This window comes from Gobius niger (assembly GCF_951799975.1).
Source record: "Gobius niger genome assembly, chromosome: 18".
In the NCBI taxonomy this organism is placed as follows: domain Eukaryota; kingdom Metazoa; phylum Chordata; class Actinopteri; order Gobiiformes; family Gobiidae; genus Gobius; species Gobius niger.
In genome coordinates, this window is record NC_136869.1 from 8,235,333 (window position 1) to 8,252,353 (window position 17,021).

A 17,021-nucleotide genomic window follows, 5' to 3' on the forward strand; every position below is an offset into this window, starting at 1 on the left:
TCTCACTTGTATATCGCTTATTCAAAAACTAAACAAGATATCCAATTAGTAGATATTTGTAACTAAACAAAATAAAACCATAACGTTCCATTTTTTTTAGATTATTGTCATTTTTTAGTGCATAAAATGTCTTTCATATGAAAACAGAAAATAAAAGAAAGCTTGCAATGCATTGTTTTCTAATAATTGTATTAATAATCTACAAAAAGTGGACATATTGTGCAGAATTAACTTTTGTTCAAACCATGTTTTAACCTTGTTCCCTCCTAGTGTTTCACAGCTTTCAGCAGTTTTGAGTTAATCCTCGGACAAGGCTGTTAAATTTAGCTGTTTCTTCTTCTACTGTGTCAGCGCCTCGTTCTGCACTTCCTGATCACAATCGTGTCATTGCTCAAACCCCAAAACTGTCACAGTTTTCAAGCTCTGTGCTCAACTACACCGCATCCAACCTGGAAGGTTTTTTTTAAGACAATTATTCCTTTAGCTGCCAGCAGGAGGAGCCCCAGTCAAGATTTTCACCAGCTCTTTCAAATGCATTTTATTCTTGCTATTTAATTCATACAAACATATTTTCATTATAAATTATATTACTTAAAATATAAAAGCTGAAGCTCCCAAAATGTGTTTTTTAAGTCTGTTTTTATGCTTTTATGCCTTTAATGCTACCACAGCAAAATGTGATATTCCAGATTGTTTTGTCTATCATTGCACAGTTGTTTTCAATGTTGTAGAACCTTCTTGATTTGTAACAGTTTCTTGCCCGCAGAAAAATACATTACTAGACCTTGAGTAAAAACAACCACAGTTAAGCCAATGGGTTCTATTAATCTCCATATATAAGTTCTCTTAAGACCAGAGCTGCTTCTCACACCAGTTTCCAACCTCTTGTTTTGTTTTCTGTCTCCCAGGCTCCCAGTGAGGACGACCAGGACTCGTCGGACCGGGAGGAGGGGGAGGTGGATGGGGAGGGCCCGTGTGAGGTGCCGACTGTCCGGGTCGCCACTGCCACCCTGAAGTCCCACCAGGGGGTCGTGATCGCGGCCGACTGGTTAGTGGGAGGCAAACAGGTGGTGACGGCGTCCTGGGACAGAGCGGCCAATCTGTACGAGGTGGAGACGTCCGAGCTGGTTCACTCACTCACCGGTATGAAAGCGTTCATTGAGACACTTCACAGATGTTTATTGTTTTACCAAATGTGCCCGTTTGTGACTTCCAGGCCATGACCAGGAGCTGACGCACTGCTGCACACACCCCACGCAGAGGCTGGTGGTGACGTCGTCCCGGGACACCACCTTCCGACTGTGGGACTTCAGAGACCCCTCCATCCACTCGGTCAACGTGTTCCAGGGACACACCGAGTGAGTTTGAGAATTTGTGATGAGTTAAAAAATGTTTCAAAACAAGGCCTTAAAGAGCGGGTAGTATGATTTTTTTTTGAGTATTTGGTCATAATGTCATACACATCCTAACCTCTTAACCCCCACCTGAACCAAGCACATTTGACTTAAACCAAATCTAAAAACTTCCTGAAATAAGCGTCGAATAGTGACAAAAATGAGAATGAAAACACAATAAAAAGACACAAAAAATCTGCAGAAAAGCGATGAATGTGCAGTAGGGTTGGGCGATGTCCCCTTAATTGGCCGTTGACGATGTTTACAGTGAACCATCGTGATGGACGATGATATCGTCCATTTCTCATTATAAGCATTTTTTTTTAAAGACATTTGCATAGCCTATATATGCTACATATTACTATGTATGCTAGGAAAATGTGAGATTGCAGGATAAATGGATCTAAACTAAACATGATCTGAACAGAGTCACGGACACGACTTTTGCAAAAGAAATGTGTTAAAACTTGTGCGCAAAGTCTGAGAGAACGACTTATTCAGAGCGTGAACTCCAAGGCTCTTCTCCACTAATACAAATGTACGTGCGAGCTTATTATTTGCATTTGCTCAATTTTAACGTAATGTTTAAGAATCAGTGGGTGAACGGGACAATATTTTGAAGTTTGCGTCGTAGCTACATTTTTGAAGCCGCTCCACGCGCCGCCCGGTCCGTGTGCTCTAACCTCTTAACTCCTGCACCGCGCCTTTCTCTCTCCTCACTCTTTCCTCTCTCGGTCCTTCGTGAGAATAGTCCACGCGCTCATCTAGCTCCGATGTGAGAGCCATCTCATTTTAAAACGGTTTAAGTTTCAATACGCAGCAAAGCAAAACAAAACCACGCGCTGTTAAACTCTGAGCTGTAGAGAGAGAGAGAGAGAGAGAGAGAGAGAGAGAGCCCCACGCGTCATAAACAGAGCAGCTGCGTCTTTACGTTAATAATTACAGCCAACACATGGCTTCTGGCAGGTACTGACGCTAGCGCGCATATTAGTTACATCAGTGATTTAATTTACAGTGCAATCCCTGCAAAGTTTGTAGGTTTGCAAGGCCTACAGAAGATCAGTGCGTGTTTTTGACAGGAGGGGGCGTGGCATCACGATGGTGGCTCTCCATCGTGATGTTGCTCATCCATCGCCGATGGACGATGATATCGTCCATCGGCACAACCCTAATGTGCAGCAAAAAACATGGCAACAATGCAAGGAAAAATATCAGTTTTGTAGTTCTTTCAAATAAGGCGTTACTCTGGCCTATACTGTAAGCTCCAGTTGAGCTTTTGGATTTGGGTAAAGCCGAACCAGAGATAAGACGGGGATAAGAGGTTAATCACTATATTACACTTTGTTAGAAAATACAATATTTATCTAAAACAGCTCAAATAAAAGATAGTTTCTCGCACTGATTTTCACATGATCTCCTCGTAAGCCCCTTCCATCCCCTCCTGTTGCTCCCCTTGGCTGTGCAGCTGTTTCAGTAAAGAAAAAAAAAGCAGTAAGTGGCTGTTGTGAAGCTATGGCGACGTTGAATCCTGAGTCCTGAATACGTAGGACCTCAGGAGGAGCTTGTTGGGAGTTGTCGTCGTGAAGAAAAGCCACTGGTACAGGTGTAACAATGCACTAAAGTGACGGTGCAAGTTTTAGTCTATAATTCTTGATCTGATCATCTCCTGCAGATGACCAGTCTGTGGAAATAGATCCAGTGCACCGCGTCATGGCAGAGGTGCAGACAAATGTGGAAGATCCAGTGTTGGTCATAATCCGCCTCAAAAGCTTTGTTTCTAAAAAAAGTCCAGGAACAGCCCAAACACGAGCCTCATCCGCTGCTGTTTTAGTGCCGACGTTTCATTTGTGCTAAATATTTTGTCAGAATTTCAGTCAAAGTAACATTTTTGCTGACTAAACTGGACTAAAACCTTTTTTTTTTTTTTTTAAATGAGCCTAAAAATTAAAAGAAGGGGCTAAAATCACCCAAACTTCCAATGACAGTTTGAAAGAGCCTCAGATCATTTCAATTACAGTTTACAATCAAAGAAACAGGTCTGAGCTTTGATCATGTGGGAGAAGCTCCATGAAGCAGAGAACCTCGATTAAATATGATTATAATAAAGATTATAATTGCTAAATTTACATGCAATTTTAGTCGACTACAACTAGAAAATTACCGCTGGCATAGAAAGCGAAACTGTTCGAAACACAGCTCCAGGTCTGTCTTTAATGAGAGAACGATTGTAACATGTTGAAAAGCTTTAAGAAGTTGTTCTGCATATTAGAATTTAGTTGAAGAAACCAGAACATTTTAAATGAAAGCACGAAAAACATCTGCTTATATTTTCCTAAAGTGTTAACATGTCATGCCCAATATCTTGATTAAAACTAGGCTTTTATGCCATTTCCAGTGTGCTTTAGTCTATATTACTCCCCACTAGATGGTGCTATAACACCTCTAATGCCTCCTCTTCTCCTCTGCTCTCCCCTGAACAGTTCCTCCTCATTCATAGATGTTTTAAGCCAAATCCTCCAGTCGCCTCTCATTCATTACAGAGCACTTTCCTTCACTGCATTGCTTTTCTTTCTCGCCTTCATTTATCTGTATTTCCCCCCCTCGGTTTAATCCTCGTCTTTGTGTAATTTGGCTCTTCTTTGTTAACTGTCTTTCGCAGCCGCTGCTCATTTCAAAGCACTGACAGACACCGGTTATTGTAACACTGTGAGTTCAATCAGAGCTGCAGTGTTTGTTTAGCCTTAATTTAGACTTTATTCCTTTGGCAAATGACAGTAATGGAAAGGCGCTGTCATCTGGAATTATATTGATCAAACAAACAGATTACAAAATAGTCAACAATTAACAAAATGTCTCTATAGGGTTGGCTTTTGTTTCCTCTTAAATGAAATGTAATGATACCAGTGCACATAAATACTGTTTAAGTTGTTTTCTATGTGTCCCTTTCCCTTGTCCGTTTGTTTACATTGTACCGGCTGCTGCCTCTCTCTGGCAGCCTTTGATTGTGAGTGCGGGGATTACGCGCTGCTCATTTTGCCCGACCCGAACATGTTTAATTCCTGCAGATCCCGCTCTAATTCTCTCCCATAGACAATGACTGTAATGAGATTAAACCAGTGTTTCACAGTGAGCCGCCTCCTCTTCACTCTTCACTCGCAGTGTTAGATTACTCCCAAACGCCCGTCAATGTTAGTCTAGGGGAGATAAAAACCTCCTCTTGGTGGTTGAGTGGGAAGCGCTCTCGACGGTCTCGGGTTTTTAGCCCATCAAGGGAAAACCTGCACAAAAGGTAAATTTTTAGAGTAGGTTGTACTGACCAAGACGACGGCTCAAGGATCTGGAGATGGGTTCAATGGGCTGTTATTGCCCCAGCAGAATTAATAGATGGGTCGAATACAAAGATGTTGGCCCACTAAACTGAACGTTGACAGTTTGATCCCTGTGACAGACTTTCTTTTTATGTTTCCTTGAGCATGACATTGCCAGTGTGATTGTGAGATTGGTGGTGATGGTCTAAGACTGTGGTTCACATCCTTTTTGTCTCGCGTACCCCTTCAAGTCTTTCATTTCTACTCAGAGTATCCCCTTAACCTGAAGGTGCAGCCACTTACTTAGAAAATGATCCACTAACTCAGATTTATCGGTATCTACAGTACCCGTCAAAGTTTGGAAGACTATTTACATTGTAGATTCTCACTTCAGACATGAATTTATGAATGAACTCGTAGGGAATTGCTGTATGTACTGGGCTTCACGAAATAGAAACCAGAAATGTTTTTCACTTCACAGACTGTTAAACATTTCAGGAGACGACCTTATGAAGCTCATTGAGAAATTGCCAAGAATAAAGGGCTGCAATTTTGAAGAATTTATAATGCATTAGTCATATTGCTGGGTTGCAGGTCACATCACAGCATTCTAAAGGCCTATACTATTATATAGAGGAAAAATTAGTTTGTCTTTGAGGAAATTTTTGGTCTTGTAAAGAGAGATCATGGACCCAGTGACTGATATTAATGATAATTTTGACATCATCATATTCTAGAACCTGCAACCCAGCAATAGCACTTTTCCAGACGCTCAAAGTCACTTTACAATTTCGTGCATTATTCATTCTCTCCATACTCGGTGGTGGTAAGTTACTATTGTAGCCACAGCTGCCCTGGGGTAGACTGACGGAAGCGATGCAACCAGTCTGTGCCATCGGCCCCTCCGACCACCAAGCACCCGCTCACACACTACTCCACAACGATCTCCCATCCAAGTACCGACCAGGCCCTTCCCCGCTTTGCTTCCGAGGTCTGACGGGACCGGGCATAGCAAAGGCGGTGTAAAATATTAAACATTTTGAGTTATTTCACCCTTTTTTGTTTCCTACATTATCCCGTGTGTTCATTCATAGTTTAATGTCGTCAATGAGAATCACACAATATAAATGGTGTTGAAGATACAATACAATACATAAAAAGTCTTTCACTTTTGACGTGGACTGTATGTGTTTATTGTGTTTAAAACTAAAAACTACTTTTCTTTTCAATCACATCTTGCTCACCAGCTTTCATTGTGTTTCTTTCTGGTTTAACATGGGTTGTGAGTATCATCTTTCTCCCTTGTTCCTCTCTGGCTCAATGGTTGTATGTTAGCGCTGTCGGACATCAGCGCTGAGTGTTAGAACGCTGTTGTTTTTGTAGTAGAAAAGCTCGGTGAATGTTTTTGCCACTCTCTGCTCTGTGGAGGGGATTACGTTGTGCCATGAGAGGAGTTTGAGGGAGCATTGTATGAGCGAGTTTGTTTCGTTACCGCTGGAGATTGTTTGATGAGGGAAGAACATTGTAACATGGCAAAAATGCTTCGAGGAGGGATAGTAGCCATCTGTCTGCCATGTTCAATAAAGACTTCAATAATGTTGCGGTGTAATTTCCCCATCGTCCCTCTTAGCTCTTGACAATTGCCGCTAACTTTCCCTGACAGCTTCGCGCCGAACCCAAAAGCGCAGCATACACCCTCTGTCCCGCCAAACGGATGTAATTTGTGAGTAATGACAGCGGCCCGTGAGCTAACGCTACGAGCTAACAGGAAGTGACAGGACACTTGTCTGAACCGAGAGGCTGTCGCGCCGGGTTTGTCTTTTATTGTCGACGGCTTTGGGAGACGTTTGATCACAGGCGAGCGGAGAGTGTGTTTTACAAAGTGTGGAGTGACTTAACGCGACTTGTCTCTAGAGGCGTTCATGAGCGCTCGGTGTAACGAGGACCGGAGAGGCCGCTGATGCTGCAGTTCCGGTCGTCATTTTACAGCAAATACGAAAATGGTACTTTATCAGAATATAAAACATTCTCCAGTCCAGACCCTCTTTTCTTCTAACCTTTTATGCGGTCTCACATTTAGAATAAGTAAAGAGGAGTGGGAGCAAAATTTACAACAAAATAAAACACATATTCCAGTGGTTCTCAAGCTTTTCCCACCAAGTGCTTCCTCATTAATTATTTGACCTTCCAAGTGCCACCAGAACTAGATAAAAAAAACAATTAGAAGAGTCTAAAGCAGATCTGAATTGGACTAAGTTATGTCAAAACTGTGTGTATGCCATGTCAACCTGAGAAGAACCTATAGAAGGTGCAGTTACACGTATGACCTGAGGTGGCAGTAGTGAGCATAAAATGGCAAACTTGCATCTAGCCCTTAAAGGAATAGACTGCTATTTGGTAATAATCTCAAACATATCTTCACTTTGTTGGTTAGAAAATCCAATATTGATCTAAAACAGCTGAAAAGAATATCCAGTAGTGTCACTTCCTGCTTTTTACACAATCTCCCCATAAGCCCCTCCCACCGCCTTCCACTCGCTGCCCTTTGCTATGCAGCTGTTTCAAAAGAAGGTATTGTAGTTAGGTAGGCAGTAGTGAAGCTATGGCGAGTGTTTGTAGCGATGAGAGGAAGGAGCTTAGTAAGAGAGTGTTTAGGAAAGAGAGAACATTTTATAAACTCTTTACCCCCACATGAACTGAGCACATTTTCTCCAGCTTGGCTTTACCCAAATCTAAAAACACATGACTAAAGAGTGATGAAAAAGTGACAAAAAAGTAGCGGATAAAGTGACGAAAAACTTCAAAAACATGACCAAAAAAGCGATTGAAGAAGAGGAAAACACAACGATTAAACAAATAGGAAACATGGCAAAATGTGCTGGGAAAGCAACGATAAAGAATCAACAAGAAGAGCCTCTAAAGACTAACTAAAATGTAATAAATGTGTTGGAAAAGTGAAAAAAAGTTCCAATCAGTTTTGTAGTTCTTAGCTTTGAAATGAGGCGTTACTCTGGCCTAGAGGCTTTAAACTCCAGTCGAAGAAGCTTTTTGATTTTGGGTAAAACTGGAGAAAATGCTCTCGGTTAAGGAAGAGGTAAGAGGTTAATAAACATAGTAAAAACCTCCTAAAAAGTCTATTTTTGCATAGTACTCTTACTTTTAATGCTTGCCAATAGAGGTGGGTAATATATCATCAAAAAGAGAAAATCAAGGTAGCTGCTTTATTTCCAATGTCAAGCAATGTGGAAAAAATTGTTAGAAAATGGGGGGAAATGGGGAAAGAATGGGGGGGAATGCCTTTTTGTTTTCTGTTCAGGACAATTATCTTATTGAGCGACAGAAAAAATATAAATCAAGAGGTTTGCAGCACATTTGCCATATTTCTGATGGTTTGCAAAAATATCGCTTCATAATTTTTCGAGGAAGTCTCCAAAAATAATATAGTCATTTTTGTCAATGCTATTAAAGCATAAGATTTCACATGACGCCAAGTACCACCATTGGCACACACATCACATTATTAAGAACCACTCTATCTCTATAAAAATCCCTTAACACTCCTCAACTACAGGATAAAAACATACTATTGTTGTCTGCTCTTTATCGAGACTTCAGTCATTATAACACCAAAAATATCGAATGTTCCCTTTGTATAGACAGCGTTGTAATTGCTTCCTGTCTTTTCCTCATTGACCTTGTCCGTTGCATATTCACTCCCCCCTCCTCTCTCCCCTCTCTCCCACTTTCCCTCCCACTGAAAGACCCTTTGACCTCAATCAGACCTTTTTATCAATTACCCCGTCCGATTACACCACCCCGCCTGTTTTACCCAGGTGGGCCGTACTCCGCAATGTCACAAGGTCCCCGTAACGCCACGGCCGTTTCCTTCTCCAAACGGCCCAGGTTTAGTCCCGTAATTAGCCCTTAATGCCGTGTCAATTTGAATTAAGGCGGAAGAGCGTTTTTAGAGGGGAGAGAGCGTATAGGAGCCAAGGCTTCGACGTCGCCGGGATAGAAATATGAAAAGACTATTAAATGAATGGTTAGCTCTGACCTCGGTGCCGTCGTGTGGAGCGGGACATCACCACAGCTCATTGGACAAAGGACGAACGAGGTGGAGACGCTCGCTGCATGTAAAGGAAGTTTAGGCCTGGGTCATGATACAGCAAAATGTACTTTATTCAAGGGGGTTGGCTCATATTTTAATCTTAAATCTTTTCTCCTGTTTTTATTTTATTTTTTCCTCATAAAATTGTGTCGTAACAGGAGATCAAAAAAGGAAATTAGGTTGAAATTGACATACCCATACATACATCAGCTTAATGTAAGGGCTCTATTGGTACTCGATGTGTATGGAAGTGATGCTGACTAATGCTTGGAGCCGCCACCTTAACGTGGTGGAGGGGTTTGAGCGCCCGAATGATCCTGGGAGCTCTGCTGTCGGGGGCTTCATACCCCTGGTAGGGTCTCCCATGGCAAACAGGTCCTAGGTGACGGGTCAGACAAAGATATGAGAGACCAACAGGCCCGGTTAGAACCATGAGGCCGTCCTTCTGTGGACCCCCACCTGCAGGAGGAGCCACAGGGGCCGGTGCAATGTGACTTGTGGATGACCCGGCAACAGAAAAGTGGAAATGGATGGATGGATGGATGGATGGATGGATGGATGGATGGATGGATGGATGGATGGATGGATGGATGGATGGAGATAGTTTCTGCCTACTTTAATGCTGTATTCATGTTGTCCTCTGGAACTGGGAAAAACATTTTCAGAGTTTAAAAATGTTATAGTGTTAAGTATTTTCCTCCCCTACATGTTCCAGCCATGTCCTAATGTGTAGAATGAGCTCAGACCTGTTCACCACAACTGCCTCTGAAATCCTGCCCTGTCACTCAAAAAGGTGTTAATTCGGGTCTGAATTGCCGTCATGCTTGAGCTTAAAGAAGGTGCAGTTACACGTATGACCTGAGATGGCAGTAGTGAGTATAAAATGGCAAACTTGCATCTAGTCCCATTAATGTTAGTAAAAGAAAATACAAACCAATCTTCAGCTTTTTGAGATGCTAACGCCAAATTCAAATGATTAGCTTAGGTAAACGCTAATCAATGACAAAGGACCCTTTTTATTTGATGACATTAAAATGCTCACATAAAAAGCTCATGAGCACAAACCAACTGGGTGCAATGACGTCACTCCTACTTCACATGACCACGGCAGTATCCCCCGGTATGACTGTCCTGCGTCACCGTGGAGACCAGCTGCTATACGTCATAGACCGATAGCTTTTGTGGTGAAAATTGGATTCACAGCCATCTCACCAGTTCAGACAAATGCCTTTGTTCCTGACAGCTCCAGTTCCTGTAGGAGTGTGACTCTTTTTGGTGTGGCTTTTGTTTTTTTTTATACCTCTCGCTCGAAGTGAAGAGAAGTCACAAGTTAAATGAAGAAGTGGCACAGTCGGAGCGGATACGAGCCTCTGTGACTCACATGTTTACCTACAGATCTATGACTAAGACGACTGTGTGCATGCGAGTGGGAGAATGTGATTAAACTCACGCTTTAGTTGCCATGTACACGAGCGTCTGTTATGGTGCTTTATTAGAAAAATGTCACTGTTTATGCCACTTTAACATGTCGTTGGTTAGATGAATATTGTGGTAATTCTCACAGAGCGTGAAATCATCATGAGCATTGTGTGTTTGTTTTGCAGCACGGTGACGTCAGCCGTGTTCACAGCGGGGGACAACGTGGTCTCAGGCAGCGACGACAGAACCGTTAAAGTCTGGGATCTGAAGAACATGAGGTCCCCCATCGCCACCATCCGCACGGACTCCGCCGTCAACAGGTGCGAGCAACTGTTTTTACGCGAGTCCTCTTTGTTAACCCCGTAACTCCCACCTGAACCGAGCACATTTTCTCCAGTTTGGCTTTACACCAGTCCAAAAGCTTCTGGAAAAAAGCTGTGAAAATAGCAACAAAACTGAGACGAAAACAATGATGGAAATGTGACAAAAAAGTGAGAAAACATTGGCAAAAAAGTGACGAAAAATTGATGAAAAAGTGGCAAAAATGTCACAAGAAATTGACAAAAAATTGAAGAAAAAATGACAAAAATGTGACCAAAAAATGACAAAAAAAATGACCAAAAAAATGACCAAAATGTGACCAAAAAAATGACAATAAATGTGACAAAAAATGACAAAAAAATGACAAAAAAATGACAAAAATGTGACAAAATGCTACAAAAAATTACAAAAAATTTATAAAAATGTGACAAAAAATGACACAAAAAATGACACAAAAATGACAAAAATGTGATTAATAAATTGACAAAAAAATGACAAAAATGTGACAAAAAATGACAAAAAAGTTGTCATTTTGAGTTTTCAACTCAACAAAAAAACTCAACAAAAAAACTCAACTTTTTTTGTTGAGTTGAATATCCAAATAAAAAATTATGGAAAAAAATCTGATTCGTGAGGAAAAAGATCCTCTCGGTTCAGGCGGGAGTTAAGAGGTTTATACGCCCTACACCAGATTTTTTTTATGACAAACTTTCCTTACACATTTGTAGCATCCCAATTCTTAACAGGGATAAGTTTATAGCGTTTTACAACTTGCAGGGTCACTTTTCAGGGTCACATTCACTGCAATGCTAGAAAATTAGCCTTCAAGTTCATGAAATTGATACAGATGCTTTAAAATTAAAGTGATAGTCTGTAAGTTTGCAAAGTGAGGAGACATAGGGTGAAATGTGAAAGTAAACTCCTCCCTTCTTCTTGCCAGAAAGCCCTTCTTAGTTTGCAAAATGAGGAGAGCAGGAACAGAATTTTGAAAGTAAACGATCAAGCTCCTCCCCCTCCTGATTGGACCTGACAGGCTGGTTCACAGAAAAAGCTCGTCTCATTGGTCAACGCGGGAGGATACTAGACTGTGATTAGCTGCAGAAATTTGGGAAGGAGGGACTTTACGAAAAATTTATTTTGGTGTATTTGTACTTACTTTACATCAAAGTGCAAAACCAGGTGGACGATTTTGCCCATTTTATGAAATTTGTAAAACATTTAGACTTCCAGACTATCACTTTAATGCACAGTGCCCCACAAATGTATGAGTTTACAATATTCCGAAGGAGGACAACAAATATTTGGATCTATTACTAGAAAAATCAGGCAGCCTATTATTGCCTTAAATAGTTTTCATAGCACTGTTAGAGGTGATATTAGCTCATGTGTTAATCGTATAATCAGAAGTTTGTTTTATTTCTTTGCCCATTATTTAACTAGGGAAGTCCCACTGAAATTAAGAATCTCGTTTATGGGGGAGTCCTGGCCCCAGAGGGGAATCTATTGTACATGTTTTAGTGTTATGGGAAACCGGAGTACCCAGAGGAAACCTACGCAGACACGGGGAGAACATGCAAACTCCACACAGAAAGGCCCCCTCTGGCCAGGGATCGAACCTGGGAACTTCTAGCTGTGACCGTACCCCCACCTGTACAGTACAGTACAGTCACTGTGTCCTTGGGCAAGACACTTCACCCACCTTACCTGTGTAAGTGTGGTCCTGGAGTGATGGTCATGGCTGCCTGGTTTCCATCAGTCTACTCTTGGCAGCTTTGAAGCGCTTTGAGAAACTTGTGACTAGGGCTGGGGACTGACATCTTTTCCGACACTTTGAGAAGTTAACATTACACGTGTCTGTCTTTCAGGATCAGTGTTTCTGCCAACAACCGGATCATCGCTCTGCCTCACGACAATCGTCAGGTGCGACTGTTCGACATGAGCGGAGTCAGGCTCGCTCGACTGCCGCGGAGCAACAGGATGGTGAGCAACCCAACACAAACTAATATTACAATAATTTCACATAGAAATACAACTCTTTTTGTACACCCTTAAAGAGACTAGATGCATGTTGGCCATTTTATGCTCACTACTGCCACCCCAGGTCATCTGTGTAACTGCAGTCTCTATATCCGCTTGTGCACGACGGCAGGCAGTTGTGGTGAACAGGTCTGAGCTCATTCTACACATTAGGATATGGCTGGAACATGTAGGGGGAGAAAATTCTTGTTTTTCCACATTTTTAAACTCTGTATAGTCAATTTAACTGGTAAGTAGGAAATATGAGTCAATGTATAAACTGAATAAGCTGTAGGTACTAAAAAGCTCAATAAATTCTTTGATAAATCAGACATGTCTGGAAAAGGACATTATTTTCAAATTAATCAGTAAAATGGTGTAAGCTGTAAACTTAACCCCCACCTGAAGCGAGCACATTTTGTCCAGTCTGACTTTACCCAAATCTAAAAGCTTATTGAAAAAAGTGTTTAAAGAGCAACAAAAACGAAAAGATTGACAAAAACGTGCTGGAAAAAGCAATAAAAAACACAACTAAAGAGCGTCAAAAACATGACAAAAAAAAAGTGACGTAAATACGACAAAAAGCAATAAATAAATAAAAAATACGACAAACAACTACAATAAAAAAGAGACAAAAACGCTTCAAAAATGTCACAAAAAAAATAAATAAAAAGATTTGATCAGTTTTGTAGGTCTTATCTTTCAAATGAGGCGTTACCTTGGCTTATAGCCTGTAAACTCCAGCCAAGAAGCTTTTAGATTTGGGTAAAGCTGACCTGGAGGAAATGCGCTTGGTTTAAGCGGAGGTGAAGAGATTAACATGAGAAACATCAGCATTAATTGATACTAGAAAATCACCTTCCTTCCACACGTTTCCATAGTTGACTCTCATTGTAGAAAACTTTTATAAACCTCTCTCTCTCCCCTCATATCTGCAGGGTCACAGGCGGATGGTTTGCTGCACGGTGTGGCACGAGGAGACTCAGTCGTGTAACCTGTTCACGTGCGGCTTCGACAGGCAGGCCATCGGCTGGAACATCAACATCCCCGCTCTGCTGCAGGAGAAGTGAAACCTACCCACGAAAAAACCACAAACAACTTAAATACAGCACTCTCCGCTGATGCCGGCACCGCTGATGAAAGTGGTTTTGAACAGAAACGTAAAGATCGGGTGAAATATAAAGAAAAACAGACCTTAAAGCTTTACCTCGAGTTCATTTTTCCCAGCGGTGCCAGTAACAGTGGAGGGAGACGGGCTCCATCCATGTGAATACAACACTCGCTGTTATCTGTGGCCTCTACAAACTGTAGCATTTATCAAATCTTCCATAGTGAATTATATTATTTACATTAGTGCACTGATGAGAAACAAATGCTGTAAAATAGTCACACGTTGGCGTTTCTGAAGTTCGCTTGTACATGGTGATTGTTAGGTCTAAATGAAACTAGTGCAGCTATAGTGACGAAAATAACAGAAGAACCTAATGGTGCTACTGAGAGTGTTCTGCCTACACAAATTGAAGTATTATCTTGAAAACGTTTCTACAGTGGGGAAAAAAAGTATTTGGCCAAAATCCAATACAATGTCTATGTGAAACTGACCAAATACTTTTTTTCCCCACTGTATTTTGGAATTTGAGTCTCCTTAGTTCGAATTGTCTTCATGTTGCTAGTTTTTTGAACAAATTAATATAAAATACAAGCATTTATTTTGCTACACATATATCTATTGTTGTAAAATCCTTAAAATATGAACAAACAAATGTGTGTTTGCTGTGAGAGGCTTCAGATTTTCCCACAGAGATATTGACTGGCATGAAAGGCAGACAAATATGAGATTTAAATCGGTTAGGTCCTCATCCAAATTCATTCTTTGATTACGCACTGAGGAACGAGGGACCATACGAAGTTTAAAAATGTTAAAATTATGTATTTTCCTCCCCTTAAATGTTCCAGCCATGTCCTAATGTGTAGAATGAGCCCAGACCTGTTCACCACAACTGCCTCTAAAATCCTGCACTGTCACTAAAAAAGCTTAATATAGAAGGTGCAGTTACATGTATGACCTGAGGTGGCAGTAGTGAGTATAAAATGGCAAACTTGCATCTTGTCCAGACTGAATAAACAACCAATTCTTAACAAGCAAATACTTGTACCTAAATGATTTTTTTTTAAAGTGGACAGACCTGGAGCAGTATTTCAAAACATTCACGTAGTTTTGAGTTAATCCTCGACAAAGCTGTTAAATTTCTTCTTCTATGGTTTCAGTGCCTCGTTCTGTACTTCTTGATTACAATCATCGTTCAAACCCAAAAACCCATTATTACCATTGAACTCTTACGGAGACATATTTTCAAATGATAAAATATCAAAGCTGAGGCTCCGAACTTAATGCCTATAAGTCTATTTTTCAGCTCCATATGCGTGACATGTCCACTTTAAAATAAGGATCAAATTCGAGTGATCGCGATGTTGTCATGTCCTGGACTGTGGTCTGAAACATTATTGTATTCAATAAATAATAATAGCTCTATGACAGGCAAAACAATGTTCAGATAAAGGGCACTGCTTGCCTACAATTCACGGAAACATCTGCTAAAAGCCTCTAAATTAAACAACAGTGATCGCTTCTATAGCACTGAAATCGTAATCCAAATAGAACAATTGTAAGTAAAACATTTGGAGAAGGCAGTTGAAGAAAGCTTACTAATCATGAAGTTCATTTTGTACAACCTCTTGAATCTTAATAGGTTTATATCTCAATAGTGCTAAGGAAATAAAAATACATCACTATTGAGATTTCAGCACAAGCAACAGGAGCTTCTTTTATTGTTGCTTTTATATTGTTTCTGGATACTAGTATGGGATTGTTTTAATTTTTGCTATATTCTTATGGGCGGGCTAAAATGACCATGTACAAACTGCTTCTGAAACGTCTTCAGTTCATTTGCCAGGCTCCTCTGACCTGGTTTCTATTTCCTCATCGCTTTTCTTTTGCCTGTGTATTTTGAAGTAGTGGCTAGATAATTTCCGCACAACATTTTGAAGTACAACGCTGTCCGTTTTGCCCACACGATCCGAAGCTACTATCGTCATTATGAGTTACTGCTGCTTGTTGTGCATGTGTAGATAAAGTGTAAAGTTTGAAAGAGTTATAATTTAGTAGAGTATATGTGTATATAAATATATGCTGTGGCCTATATTGTGTGAGTTGAGCCGCGGGTTCAATTTAAAGTGAGGTTTTGTGATTTCAAAAAGGCTGTATTTTCCATTTAAAGGGATATTCTGGATTTCTGAAGTACCTCGCCGCAAAAAGCTAAAGATAGAGCATAGATTACACCAGGCGTTCAATAAGGTTCTGTAATGTCCACCAAGATCAATAAGTAATCCTTTGGCAAAGCTGTTACATTTCTATACAGGTCTGTACTTCCTGGATACAATTGCGTCATTGTTCCAACTCAAAAACTGTCCTCTACACTTTTAAAGCCCATAATCCAACATTATATTATATACTGACAGCCTTAAGTCCATCCTGAAGTTATTCCTACAGCTGCCAGCAGGAGGAGCCCCAGTCAAGATCTTCACCAGCTCTAGTGCCTGTACTTACAGATATGCATGCACTTTAGGTTGACGATGTGAGGGTGTGACGGCTGCGCAAAGCTTTCTCTAGCACATCCCAAAGATTGTCAATAACCTGGTCATTCAGGATGTTCAGGTCATCAGCTGATCTCATTCTTCAGGCACATAGTGTTGCTGAAACTAGATCTCGAACCTAGACCTGACCAACTACAGCCACCCCAGATGATAACAGTTAGTTAAATCCAAGTGCCGACTTTTTGGGGGAGTTAGACAGTGTATACTGAAAGTAAATAAGTTCAAATATATCACCAGACAGTGGCTAATGAGGACTCACGCAAGCCAAATTCACAAAACAATCCCTAGATTGCACAGAGAATGTACTGAGGAGGAGTGGTGTTTACCTGCACTCGAGTATCTAGGTTATTATTGGGGATTTTAAGTTTCCTGGTTTTGTCTGGTTCATGTAAACACAGAATCCTGGTTTCAGTTTCCTGGATAAGCCAGGTTATTATTCTCACTGGGATATTCCCACAGTTTGCCAGAGTGGTCTACCTGTACCATGAAAACACAGTATCCTGTGTTTTCACCATTGCTTATGTGAAACCATTTTATCTGGCACCTTTTTCAATTCTCACGTCTGTCGCTGAAGCTTGGAAAGAACTGTACTGTTCTTTGGATAATTCTTTCCCCTGTGCTAGAGAAATGTCAGAATTAGAGTATTTCGCTCCTTACCATATTTGTCATTAGCTCCGCCCCTCTCTGGAGCCTTAATGTCCAGGATACTGTTTTTGCTCATGTGAACAGGGATAAAAGTGTCCTGATTTCCCTGACGCGTGTAAACATAATTTTCAGAATATTGTCATAACCAGGATATGC

At 40.9% G+C, this 17,021-nt stretch overlaps 1 protein-coding gene across 1 annotated transcript in view; it reads left to right on the top strand.

The window, feature by feature from the left end:
- LOC306978112 (WD repeat-containing protein 37-like) overlaps positions 1-13,726 on the top strand; it is a 38,418-nt gene extending 24,692 nt beyond the window's left edge. The window contains exons 9-13 of the mRNA XM_079576592.1: positions 909-1,143; positions 1,217-1,358; positions 10,415-10,549; positions 12,416-12,530; positions 13,505-13,726. Of these exons, the coding sequence (XP_079432718.1) occupies positions 909-1,143; positions 1,217-1,358; positions 10,415-10,549; positions 12,416-12,530; positions 13,505-13,636 (759 nt within the window). The 3' untranslated portion in view covers positions 13,637-13,726. The remainder of the gene's footprint in view (positions 1-908; positions 1,144-1,216; positions 1,359-10,414; positions 10,550-12,415; positions 12,531-13,504) is intronic.
- The last annotated feature ends 3,295 nt before the right edge of the window (positions 13,727-17,021 follow it).